Genomic DNA, 13,302 nt, shown 5'->3' on the forward strand with positions numbered 1-13,302 from the left:
CTCAGCTCTTCCATCCCATCTCAATTCCTGAGAAGTAGGGTGATAGTTATTGTGATTGTCAGAGTAATATGTAGTTATACTAATGCTACTAAGTAGCAGATGACTTTGATTGTATGTAAACTGTTCAACTGTTTAACAGCTGCAACAGCCATTCTGAGTCAGAGGTGTACATACAGTCGGTCTATGGAAAGTTTGAGAACATCCTTTGATACGGGAGCACAGGGTTCAGATTTGTATTCATGCCGTGCCTTCTCCGACCTTACAGGGCTGTGATCTCTCAGCATGGGTCAGCGAGTACATCGGAATGACTTGAAATATGGAGTGATATAACCCCTCTCTCTTATCTATCTAAAAGCATGGATTAAAGGTTAAGATGTCAGGCCTGGATATTTAATGTGCTGGCTAGGAGGTTGAAGCAGAGCCCTGCCCAGGTCATATAGGGAAACCTCATAAATATTCAAATGAACACAAATGAAAAGCAAATGTGGATAAAAAAATGGATGGGTGTTGGTTCACACTGGAAACTTGGCAGGGTTCCTGTGAAATGTCCCCCTCCACAGCAGTCATTATGTTATGTTAGTCTCATTCATCCTCTCTAATGATCCACATTTCATTTCAGAAGGACTATTTGAAAGCTCTGTTTGATTGCTTTTTAAATTAGCTTTATGCTAAACCATACATTTCTAAATACCTCCACGACAGTGTTTGTCTCCCATGATTTCGTCTTCCTTTTCAAATTGTGTCAATGGTATTGCATGTTGGCTCCAGTAATGCCTTGGCTTTGCCTAGACCTATATCCACCCACAGAACTTCAGTTATTATGGTCCTGATGGGAAGAGTTGGAAAGGCATGTGTGAAATTCCGTAGAGATTACACAAAGAGTTAATCATCTAGATTCCCGCTGTTCACCAACCCAACAGGGCTTAAGTCTGTGTCTGGGAACTTCCCTCATTACTAATAATGCTGAGGTGTCCAACACTGCATGTTTTCTCTGGGTTATAGAGCTAGAATCAGTGAAATATTACTTTATTCATCTTACATTGGTCACTAGGATATCATTTCTCAGCCATGGATACCAAGAGCCTGATTCCTTTCAGATGCTCTAGAATTATCCAAATCATTCTAGGCAACAACAGTATAATTCTAAATTGGATTTAAAGTAAGAATCCGCATTTGGGGAAACAGTGCCACTGTTTGCCTCCAGTGGCTTTGTTATTGTTTTTGTTTTGTTGATGAAAATGGAAAAAAGGAGCATCCAATAATTTTTTGAAGTACATATTTTGCTGTTCTATAGAGCGTGCAGTGGGGACCTGTCATTCAGGGCTGGTGGGGCAGAGCCCCAGATTTTTATCAAAAAATACACATATACTGTATGTATATATATATATATATATATACTTTTGGGAGTGGACTTGCCTGTTTTGCATGCTATTTTAGCATTATACGTGTCACATATCAGTTTGCAAACAATATAAAGAATAAATATAATTTAGTTAATAAAGCCGCATACAATTTTTTTGAAATATTATTTTTTTGAGTAAGGCAGCTGGAAAATGCAGGTGTTTCAGCCTAGTTCAGTGCTTTTTGTGGTGGTGGGACGAACCAGCAGAAAATAGGAGCATTGCGCTGTGATTGGCTCAATGTTCTGTCACTCATGGGGACACTATGTCATCGCCAAGCTTGAGGCCTTAGTAAGGGTAGACAATGTAAGCACTTTGGGTCCTGCCATAGAGTTATATTACAAGTGCCCTTCCAAGAAGGCTCAAGGTCATTGTCCACAGATAAAATGACGTCAAATCACGTTATATGTACAGTAGCTTTCAAAGTCTTTCAAAGTCTTAGCTAGCAGTCATCATCATGAATCAAGTCGCCAATCTACTGGCAAATCCTTCCTTGTCATATGAAGAGAAATAATGAAGAGAAATTATAGATAAAACATATCGGTGCTCATCGACCATTGAACATAAAGATTACACAACAAGTTGGAAATCGCAAATTCAACAATGAGTCGTTTGGAAGGAATCAGTGGCTAACTGCAAGCATTGCAAGGAAACCACTAGCCTGCTATTCAATGGAGTGGCTGTGTGCTTTTTTTCAGAGTTCCCAACATAAATCAAGAGAATACCAGACTTTGATGACAAAATTTTCCCACAAAGGACCATCGAATCACCTTCCTGTTTCAGTGAGCAGATCACAAGGTCAGTCCAAAAATGTTTTGTATGCTTCTGCATAAATGATGTAATATGCTAGGGAGATATGTATACTGTAGCTAAGAAAGTAATACGAAGTGTACGTTGTGTAGAAAGCTATTAGTAGCCCATATGCCTCACCCTAATAATTTGGTCAATTTTCACCAACGCGGTATTGTATGGTGTGTGGTTTTTAAAACACTTTTTTTATACAGGTTTGACAGTGCTACTGATAGTAGTGGTGGCGCTTGCTTGCATGTGCAAATTCAGCACACTGTCACGCCTGCTCCCGCTTCCCCTCTCTGGTGCTCGAGGGCGCCAGGCTGCCCTTCATTACGCACACCTGTCACCATCATTACGTGCATCAGCACTCTTTGGGTTCACCTGGAGTTCTTTACTTTGTTGATTGCCCCTCTATATCCATCTGCTCCTCAGTTTGTTCCCTGTGTCAGCATTGATGTTGCTGTGTTTTCCCCTGTCCAGATGCTGTTCTTGTTTGTTTCTTGTCTATTATCCATTAAATGTTCACTCCCTGTACTTGCTTCTCGTCTCCCAGTGACGTTCCTTACACACAAACAACATTCTGTAATAGAATTCTGTTATTTGACGTGTCAAATTAAAACCTTGTTTAACACGTCAAATAGTGTTCTGTGACGTGTATCTTTTTTGACCCAAATGGTGTTCAATGTGACCCAAACAGTGTTCAATGTGCCTCACCCTAACAATTTGGTCTATTTTCTAACGTTGCTGTTCTGACTCGGTGTTGCTGCACATGTAGCCTATAACCTTTTAGAGAAATGTAATCATTGAATATTGTAAGAGCTGTCATTGTCTTCTTATATGCCAACCTTTATTTATCCTATGGTTCTGACTTGGTGTACAGGGAGTACGCTGTAAGAACGGCCCATGTTCTGAATTCTGTTGCTGTACATTTCAAAGTGCTGAACAAGTAGTTATATTGACTACGTCCGAAGTCGCTCACACATTAATGTCTTAATCAAAATGACAGATTGCCTCTTATCCGCTCGTTGTCCCCTTATGCCATAGTTTGTACATCTCAATTGTCAGTAGAAACAACAGCCATATCAGCCATGTTTTTTTTTAAAGGCAGTAAATGACTCTGAATGAGTTGTATCACTGCAAGACAAGGCTCCACTGATAGGCGGGTGTAGCAGTGGTAAGGTGTTGGAACTGCCGTTGGGACTCTGCTGTTGGGACAGCTTTATGTAGGCCCTAACAGTTTTTGGGCACCATTTGTCATCGTTATAGTGCAATTCATGTATTGCTTAGGGTTGTGTTGTGTAGTGGCTTTGCTGGCATGCATCCCACACCAAGATTTACATGCTAAAATCACCACTGACATCATGCAATGATGTCCAAGGAGAGACAACTGTGTTTGCTGTTTGCAGCAGTGGTTGGCTCCTCAGAGGAGGAAGGAGAGAACCATCCTCCTCAGTAAATTTCATAAAAATAGTGAAACATTTAAAAAGTTATCCTTTTTAGATTAAACTATACAAAATATATTCATATGCCACCAAATAATTTATTAAAACCCACTGTTTTGCAATGAAGGTCTACAGTAGCCTCAACTGTACTCTGTAGGATAGTACCATGGTGTAGCCAGAGGACAACTAGCTTCCGTCCACCTCTGGGTACATAGACTTCAATACAAAACCTAGGAGACTCATGGTTCTCACCCCTTTCCATAGACGTACACAGTAATTATGACAACTTCCGGAGAACATTCTCCAACCTATCAGAGCTCTTGCAGCATGAACTGACATGTTGTCCACCCAATTAAAGGATCAGAGAATTAATCTAGTACTGAAAGCATAAGCTACAGCGAGCTAGCACCGCAGTACATAAAATGTGGTGAGTTGTTGACTCAAAGAGAGAGAAAGACAATAGTTGAAAAGTTTTGAACAAATGAATTTCTTTAAAAATGGAGGAGCGAGAGAGAGAGGGAGAGATTTAGTTTTAAAAAATTAACTTTAACTTATTTAACTAACAAATGCAGCTAGCTAGTTTAGCCTACTCAAACACCCAGCTCAAACAGAGGGATGCTATGTTAGCTATCTGGTTATGACTATCCAACACTGGAACTCTTCCAAGTCAAGGTAAGCTTTTAGTTTTTCCACCGGGGCCCTCTGAAGTAACGGCTAAACTGCTTACTAGCTGTACACTGCACTGCATGATCTTAGCAGGTTTACTAATGTGTTAGTTCTATTAGCTATGTTGACGTTGATGTTACTTTAGCTAATATGGTGACAACAATGTAGGCTGTGTGTAGCATTTATGAAGTTTTGGCTTGGAAAGTTTTTTTTTGCCTGGTCACAGACAGGTGATGTGTTGTGCACTGAAGTCCATAAGCAAAGGGAAAAGGTGAGAGGAGGAGAGCGCATAGATGTGAGAAGGAATTATATGTACAATGAGCTCTTTATATGTGCCTATGAAAGTGATCAGGAGTATATTCATTCCGCCGATTTTTTTGAACGGATGCAAATGAAACAAAACGGGGATAAACATTCCTGAATTTGTCCAATAGAAACTCACTTTTGCAACTGTTGGACTAATGATTACACCCTAGAACAGCTAGATGCAGGCAAGAGTGTGTAAGGCATAATTGAATGTGTCACTCTGTCCATGTGTCACTGTCTGTCACCTCAAATCTTTCTCTCGACATGTTTGCACCTACATTGTAAACTTTCATTCATAGGCTAGATTGTAGCAACCTCATGATGGCTTTAGGGAAAATGTTTGTATCATGTAGTAACCTAAACCTATCGATGTGACATTCAACTGGGTGAATGGAGTCATCCCAATCAGTCATCCAATATGCTGTAATAGAAAAAAAGCTATACTCATAAAACATTTATCATCCTCCCTCCATCTTAAATGGCCCCGAACGCCATTGGTTTGCAGTAACTTCTTTGTTGTAATATCCCAAACGAACATGTGTGTTTCAGCTTTAAGGATTCTAGCTTTAAATGTATTATGGCCGTGTATCACACAGCCAGCGATACACAACGATAACCAGAATGGTTATTCGTTTTGAAAGTCCTGTCAAAACATTGACTCCACATCACTTCCCTTTATGTTAGTCCTGCTGCTCACATCTAACTAAAACGCCAAGGTGTTTCCCAGGTCTGATACACCAAAGGTCACCAGGGCATAGATTCTAACCCGGCAAGTCACATTATAGACATCCCTCCCCAGACACAAAGACCCAGACCTGGAGCTGAGGGGGAGAGGCTCTAGGCACAGCTCTGTCACGACTGATTGATGACTGTTTCTCAGGGTTGGCTACAGACCTTGCAGCACTGCATTACCTGACGACACAACTTTCAGGAGTGGGAAGGAAGGGCCTCAGCCGCCAGGCAGCACCGTGGGCGAGCTCTCTCGAACGTGTTGATGGGAGTCCAGTTTCTCCTCAACCACAACACACAACACACACACACACGGACCTTGTGAGAGCCAAGATGGCCATGGCGGAGTCCCTCCAGGGGCAGTGGAGTATTGGAAACAGGTTCCTGTCAGTCTCTGCATGCCAAATCCATCCACATGGCCTCTCTCTCCACAATGTCACATAAGTAATGCACTGAGGCAGGTACATGACTGAGAAATACCATAGGGAATTGTAGCCATCTTTCAGCACCATAACTTTTAAATATGAGGATTACAGTATGTCTCAGGTAACCTTAGTCACATGTCAAGGTTGGTTACTTAAGAAAAATGTATCGTTCCAAGAATGTTACAACTACGCTATAGGCTTTTGCCATTGCCATTGTTTGGGCAGACAGCCTGTCGACAATCAAAGCTACAGTCTGTTTGATTTGACTAAAAGCTGATTTTCCTACTGCTTTCATTGGTCTCAAGCTACACTCTCCAAATGTACAAAGAAATGGCTTTTCTCAAATTTCTCAAAAAAACAAAAATGTCTCTTAATCCATAAACTGAAATAGGCAGTCACTTATGTTTAAAGTGAAGTACAATTGCAAAGCACAATCCTTACGTGTTTCCTGAGACAGACTAACTGTTTAAAATGTGTCAGTAGCCATAGGTTTTCCCATTCATTCATAATCTTGTGGGATCACTGATGTCATTCGTTGCAAACGGCTGAAGACCAGAGTTCTCAAGTGAAACCAGATGCACTAACAATTTGACATTTCAGTTGAAGAACTTAAGGACTGAACACATCTCAACTCATTCTGTTTTTCACTTCAAGTCGACCAGAATACCCGCTTCAGACAGTGTATGTCGTTGAGCTCAATCACATTTGATCCCATAGAGAGAAATGTAAAGAATAGCATAATATATCCACCTCTTGGGAACTGGAATAACACTGACAGTGTCCAATAAGGTATTTATCGTATTTCACTCAACCAGCCAGATAGAGCTGATTTGGTTTGTGTATATAAACCCTTAGATAGACAGCTTGGCAATGACATGCTTTGTAACTCAAGTGACTTGACTTACCTGCTAAACAAAGGCCAAAGATGCTCAGCAGTACCAAGATGTATAGAGACACGATGGCATACTTGATGGCAGACAGGGAGTTCAGGTGGCTGCAGCAATTGTCTGGCTTTCTTCTCCTCTTGGCAGAAACAGCTGAAAAGAAAACATCTCTTTAGAATTGGAAGACAAAGATGGATACAAGGGCTCTTAGAGGGGGTATGAATTGAGGGGCCATGAGGATAAAAGAAGCTGTATGAAATGAGGATAAAATGTCATGAGGATAATATTCTTATGCAGTGATGAAAAGGTCCTACATAAAAATGCATGCCTGACTGTCAACTGAATGACTTGTTGCATTGTTGCGGCCATCTCTCATAACATAGACTTTATGAGTGCTAAAAATCCCCCCAAATGATTCTATTATTGTTCCATTAGTACTGACGTAGCGAGTTGGCATCCTTGATTCTTCACTGGGCTGATATTGTAGTCAGCATGAGAGTCAAAACAAAGTCTGCATGTCTGGCATTTGGCCTGAGATCTATTGGTCACCGCTGCACCATACTGTACATCACAGGGCTGCCACACAGATACAGAGCAATAATAGCTACAGTCGGTAATTTAACCCCTTAACACAATGTCCAGGTCGAACATAAAACTGTCATCATGGCATTCTAGTTGGGAGTTTTTGTATGTGTCATGTGCTTGTGAGGAAGCTATTTGGATTAAACTGTTGTTGCTGGTCAAATAGGCCCAGAAGTAGGGTGACAGAAGACATCATTCTTCAGGCTAAGAAGATCTCAGTCCAATAGGAATCTGATATAAATTCCAAAGTGTCTAATGCTATTAGGTCATGAAGCACATTGTCTTATTTCGAGGAGACAGCCCTGAGAGAGACCAAGGGGAAAGTTTTCCACACTTTCATTTTATGTTCTCCTGGCAAGCAATCCGAGCCACAAGACTAAAAATGAGTAGTCCCCCCAATCCTTCCTTGTCTCTCTTTCTCTCTGTGGAGCATATAGCCCTGAAGTCACAGAGGAGACGTCTTTAGAAGAGAAGGCCCTCAACCGATTTTCCATAAACAGTCTTGAGCCTGCTCTGCAGCCCTACAGTATGGTGGTTTCAATTGTACCAATACAGGTGATGTCATGTCCATAGAGACATGCAATGGATCTGTGCTGCACATATGCTGTGGTTGCTGGGATTCTGTGTGAACAACAACCTTGCAGAAGGGCCGCTCTAGCAGAAGTACATGATATTCTTAAGGCTAAAGAAAACAGAGCTGTTTAAACTGTTCAAATATATGGAATGTATAGAAATGTAGAGGTCATTACATATTTAAGCAGTGCAAACGTAGACCTCAATGATACAAATACTAAGCATTTGTTTGTTAACGTGCCTTTTTAAATGTTAAAAAAATATATATATATTTCACCTTTATTTAACCAGGTAGGCCAGTTGAGAACAAGTTCTCATTTACAACTGTGACCTGGCCAAGATAAATCAAAGCAGTTCGACACATACAACAACACAGAGTTACACATGGAATAAACAAACATACAGTCAATAATACATTTGAAAAAGTCTATATACAGTGTGTGCAAATAAGGTAAGATAAGGGAGGTAAGGCAATAAATAAGCCATGGTGGCGAAGTAATTACAATATAGCAATTAAACACTGGAATGGTAGATGTGCAAAAGATGAGTGTGCAAGTAGATATACTGGGGTGCAAAGGAGCAAGATAAATTAATAAATACAGTATGGGGATGAGGTAGTTGGATGGGCTATTTACAGATTGGCTATGTACAGGTGCAGTGATCTGTGAGCTGCTCTGACAGCTGGTGCTTAAAGCTAGTGAGGGAGATATGTGTCTCCAGCTTCAGTGATTTTTGCAGTTCGTTCCAGTCGTTGGCAGCAGAGAACTGTAAGGAAAGGCGGCGAAAGGAGGAATTGGCCTTGCGGGTGACCAGTGAGATATACCTGCTGGAGCGCATGCTACGGGTGGGTGCTGCTATGGTGACCAGTGAACTGAGATAAGGCGGGGCTTTACATAGCAAAGACTTATAGATGACCTGGAGCCAGTGGGTTTGGTGACGAGTATGAAGTGAGGGCCAGGCAACAAGAGCATACAGGTCGCAGTGGTGGGTAGTATATGGGGCTTTGGTGACAAAATGGATGGCACTGTGATAGACTGCATCCAATTTGTTGACTAGAGTGTTGGAGGCTATTTTGTAAATGACATCGCCGAAGTCGAAGACCGGTAGGATCGTCAGTTTTACGAGGGTATGTTTGGCAGCATGAGTGAAGGATGCTTTGTTGTAAAATAGGAAGCCAATTCTAGATTTAATTTTGGATTGGGGATTCTTAATGTGAGTCTGGAAGGAGAGTTTACAGTCTAACCAGACACCTAGGCATTTGTAGTTGTCCACATATTCTAAGGAAGAACCGTCCAGAGCAGTGGTGCTGGACGGGCGGGCAGGTGCGGGCAGCGATCGGTTGAAGAGCATGCATTTAGTTTTACTAGCATTTAAGAGCAGTTGGAGGCCACAGAAGGAGAGTTGTATGGCATTGAAGCTCGTCTGGAGGTTAGTTAACACAGTGTCCAAGGAGGGGCCAGAAGTATACAGAATGGTGTCATCTGTGTAGAGGTGGATCAGAGAATCACCAGCAGCAAGAGCAACACCATTGATGCATACAGAGAAAAGAGTCGGCCCGAGAATTGAACCCTGTGGCACCCCCATAGAGACTGCCAGAGGTCTGGACAACAGGCCCTCCGATTTAACACACTGAACTCTATCAGAGAAGTAGTTGGTGATTCAAGCGAGGCAATCATTTGAGAAACCAAGGCTATTGAGTCTGCCGATAACAATGTGATGATTGACAGAGTCGAAAGCCTTGGCCACGTCGTTGAATACGGCTGCACAGTATTGTCTCTTATCGTTGGCAGTTATGATATCGTTTAGGACCTTGAGCGTTGCTGAGATGCACCCATGACCAACTCTGAAACCAGATTGAATAGCGGAGAAGGTACGGTGGAATTCGAAATGGTCGGTGATCTGTTTGTTAACTTGGCTTTCGAAGACCTTAGAAAGGCAGGGTAGGATAGATATAGGTCTGTAGCAGTTTGGGTCTAGAGTGTCTTTTCAAAGGGGGATGACCGCGGCTGCTTTCCAATATTTGGGAATCTCAGACGATATGAAAGAGAGGTTGAACAGCATAGTAATAGAGGTTGCAACAATTCCAGCAGATAATTTTAGATAGAGAGGGTCCAGATTGTCTAGCCTGGCTGATTTGTAGGGGTCCAGATTTTGCAGCTCTTTCAGAACATCAGCTATCTGGATTTGGGTGAAGGAGAAATGGGAAGGCTTGGGCAAGTTGCTGTGGGGAGTGCAAGGCTGTTGACCGGGGTAGGGGTAGCCAGGTGGAATTCATGGCCAGCCGTAGAAAAATGCTTATTGAAATTCTCAATTATAGTGGATTTATAGTGGATGACAGTGTTTCTTAGCCTCAGTGCAGTGGGCAGCTGGGAGGAGGTGCTCTCCATGGACTTTACATTGTCCCAGAACTTTTTTGAGTTTGTGCTACAGGATGCAAATGTTAGTGTGAAAAAATGTGAAAGTGCAAGACTTAAAGCACACATTTCCATTTTGGAAGTTATGTCACATAAAGGGTGGGTAATTTGACATTTTTTGTCTGCTTACTAAATCACACTAGTTTTCCTGTGAAAAAGATTTAATGTAAAAAACCTTCCACAGAAAAACGCTGGTGCTTTGTATGGCATCATGTATATCATATATCCCATTACCATATACATTACAATATTTACTTATCTTAGACATTCGTAGGGGTCAATAAAGTCTAAACACAAGCTGATATCAGGCAATGAGAGAATGAATATATATAGAGATGGAGCAGAACAGAACTTCTACTTTTAAAAATTCCTGTAACATTAAGACATAGGCGCTGTAATACATTGGACACAACACCAAAGAACACAAGTAAATGTGGCATTATGTGGCTGCATGTTCAGCCGGGCTTTTTTTAAAATAGGTTTTGTGATGGCAACAGGATCCTTGAATGTTTACAGTGAGTATGCTTGGCAGTTTAGGGACAGAATAGTTGAGTTGGACAAGTAAAAGCCAACTGAATTTGTACCAATTCACTGTTAAGGCTGGATAAGCATTTCCCACCAGCGTGGCATGCCGGAGGTCCTAACTTGTGAACACTGTATAGTTGATTTGTTCAACTGCACCTGACCAAGCCCAAGACCCTCACACACTCACACACACAACATACTATCAGCACTTAGTGTTTATTGACCGCTCACTGAGTGAGAGAACTCGGCAGACTTCCTATATTCAGATGTCCTACCTTGGCAGTTACACGCATATCCTCTAAAAAGGCCATGACCACGTAGGGTCAAAGGGACTCTGCTTGCATCACTCCATGAGTTGAAATATGAGCACATCACATATGGAGGCACAAAATGAGTTCTTACATCTATGGCAGAATTCAAAGACGATTTGAGCCGATTTGGTCATGGCCTTGTTAGAGGTATGCTTGTAACTGCACATATAAGGAAAAAGGAAAAGGGAAATCTGACTCCTGGGGTCTACAGATTTCCCTTAACCAGCGAGTGGTGAAAAAAGCACTACGTGCTGATAGTATGCTGTGTGTGTGAATGTGTGAGGGTGATTATAAACCCCTGGGCAAACGTGTGAAAGGTCAAGGGGCAAGGATTTATACAGGACAAGAGGGAAATGGCTTCTTTACCGTCTTCACACAGGTTGAGCTTTGATAGGTTTCTGCCATCGTAGCCCTCCTCATAGAAGGATCCGTTCTCCCTCTCTTCGTATGTACTCAGGTACATGGCCTTATTCTCCATTCAGGAACTGTAGGGAGGACAAAACAGATTATTTTCATGTAACCAAAGCAATATGTAAGATGCTAGCAATGTATGTTATTCTTCAATAACACAAACTCTAAAGCAAATCAGGGGGAGGTGTCACGTTCTGACCTTTATTTCCTTTGTTTTGTATTTATTTAGTATGGTCAGGGCGTGAGTTGGGTGGGCAGTCTATGTTTGTTTTTCTAGGTTTTGGGTATTTATATGTTTCGGCCTAGTATGGTTCTCAATCAGAGGCAGGTGTCATTAGTTGTCTCTGATTGAGAATCATACTTAGGTAGCCTGGGTTTCACTGTGTGTTTGTGGGTGATTGTTCCTGTCTCTGTGTTTGCACCAGATAGGACTGTTTAGGTTTTTGCACATTTATTGTTTTGTTATTTCATGTCTAGTTCCTTTATTAAAGAACATGAATAACCACCACACTGCATTTTGGTCCCCTACACCACAGGAAAACCCTTACAGGAGGAAAATAGGTTTATTCAAAGAGGACAAATCATATGGGGAATTAATGGTCATTCTCCCCTGTCCTTGGTGATGCTCTCACAGTGATTCTCTCCTGTGGTTCTCTCCAGTGAATCTCTCTCCACAGGACAAAGGAACAGCATGTAGTTTTATAACACAGTCCTAGCCTGTGGTTGACCAATTAGAATTCCTTGCAATAAAACCTGCCCATGACCAAATAACAAGTATCCTATTTCAGAAGACATATTCATTCCTCCCATGTCTCTGAACCATTGATCAATAATTCCCTATTACAGAATAAAACCTAATTTCCATTGATCGTTAGTTCTACTCTTGTCTCTGCATTGTGTATTTATCTTCAACATATTCTTACAAAGACAACAATATGAGTTCTGTATATGCATGTAAGTATTTGTTAAAGCACATTTGTTATGGCACATATAATTACAGCCCAAAATATAATGCAAAGCACCCCCCCCCCCATTCCATCAAGCTGCATCTCTCCCCAGTCTTTTTTTATAATATTACGTCTATCTGATCTGTTTCTTATGAGGCATGACTGAGTGTCAATTTCAAATCCTGTTTTAAATCATCCCCAGACCACTAATGTTGCTGCCTGTCAGTATTGAGGCATTCATTATTAATTTGAAGTTGAAGTGTGGAGGTAGGGTCATAGGTCAAGCGCTGTATCCCTGTCTCTCAGACTACTACACATTATTCAAGAGGGCAAAGCTCCACAAGTATTCTTACCGATCTATTACCTTATCTTCTCAGCATGGAATACAAAACCAAACTCGTAACTTTTCTCTTTAAAGCAAACAGCAGAGCCTCTAACATAATGCAAGTGGCATGGATTGAATTATATTAATCCATGACAAGTATATAGAGGATCCAAAACCTCCTGTGCTGCCATCTAGTGCCATAAATCTGACTGTGGTCTATGAGTGAGAAAGAGATAAAATGGCTGACAGTAAACATTCCTCGCTGAACAGCTGTGTGAGAGAGAGAGTGATGCTCCCCCACATTCCTGGGCCACAGCACAGGCAGACCTATGGACCCCTCCCCTTACAATATGAACCTGTAGCAGCAGGCAAGAAATTAGACCCTTGTAAAAAATATAAAATAATCTCCTAGATGTGGGATTAAAGTGCCTTTACAGTATGCTATGCCTGAGAAAACGGTGTAGTTTGGACATCAGTTGGGAATAGGTCAATATTAACTGTGTAATAGAGAATATAATGTGAAATACAGAGACGGATGTGGGACTGTTGAACCAAGTCATTAAAAGGAGC

General features: G+C 41.5%; 1 protein-coding gene across 3 annotated transcripts in view; it reads right to left on the reverse strand.

Annotated features, from left to right (window-relative positions):
• Positions 1–13,302, reverse strand: part of LOC118398657 (scavenger receptor class A member 5-like) — a 68,976-nt gene that overhangs the window by 54,033 nt on the left and 1,641 nt on the right. For 2 of the 3 annotated variants that reach the window (XM_035794211.2, XM_035794210.2), the window contains exons 2-3: positions 11,416–11,534; positions 6,666–6,797 (exon numbers count right to left, since the gene is read on the reverse strand). In XM_035794211.2, coding sequence (XP_035650104.1) covers positions 6,666–6,797; positions 11,416–11,527 — 244 coding nt within the window. In that variant the 5' untranslated portion in view covers positions 11,528–11,534. Of the gene's footprint in view, positions 1–6,665; positions 6,798–11,415; positions 11,535–11,659; positions 11,729–13,302 lie in introns of those variants that run through there. The other variant, XM_035794213.2, reaches the window with a different exon arrangement.

The sequence above is a fragment of the Oncorhynchus keta genome, chromosome 19, assembly GCF_023373465.1.
Source record: "Oncorhynchus keta strain PuntledgeMale-10-30-2019 chromosome 19, Oket_V2, whole genome shotgun sequence".
NCBI lineage: Eukaryota > Metazoa > Chordata > Actinopteri > Salmoniformes > Salmonidae > Oncorhynchus > Oncorhynchus keta.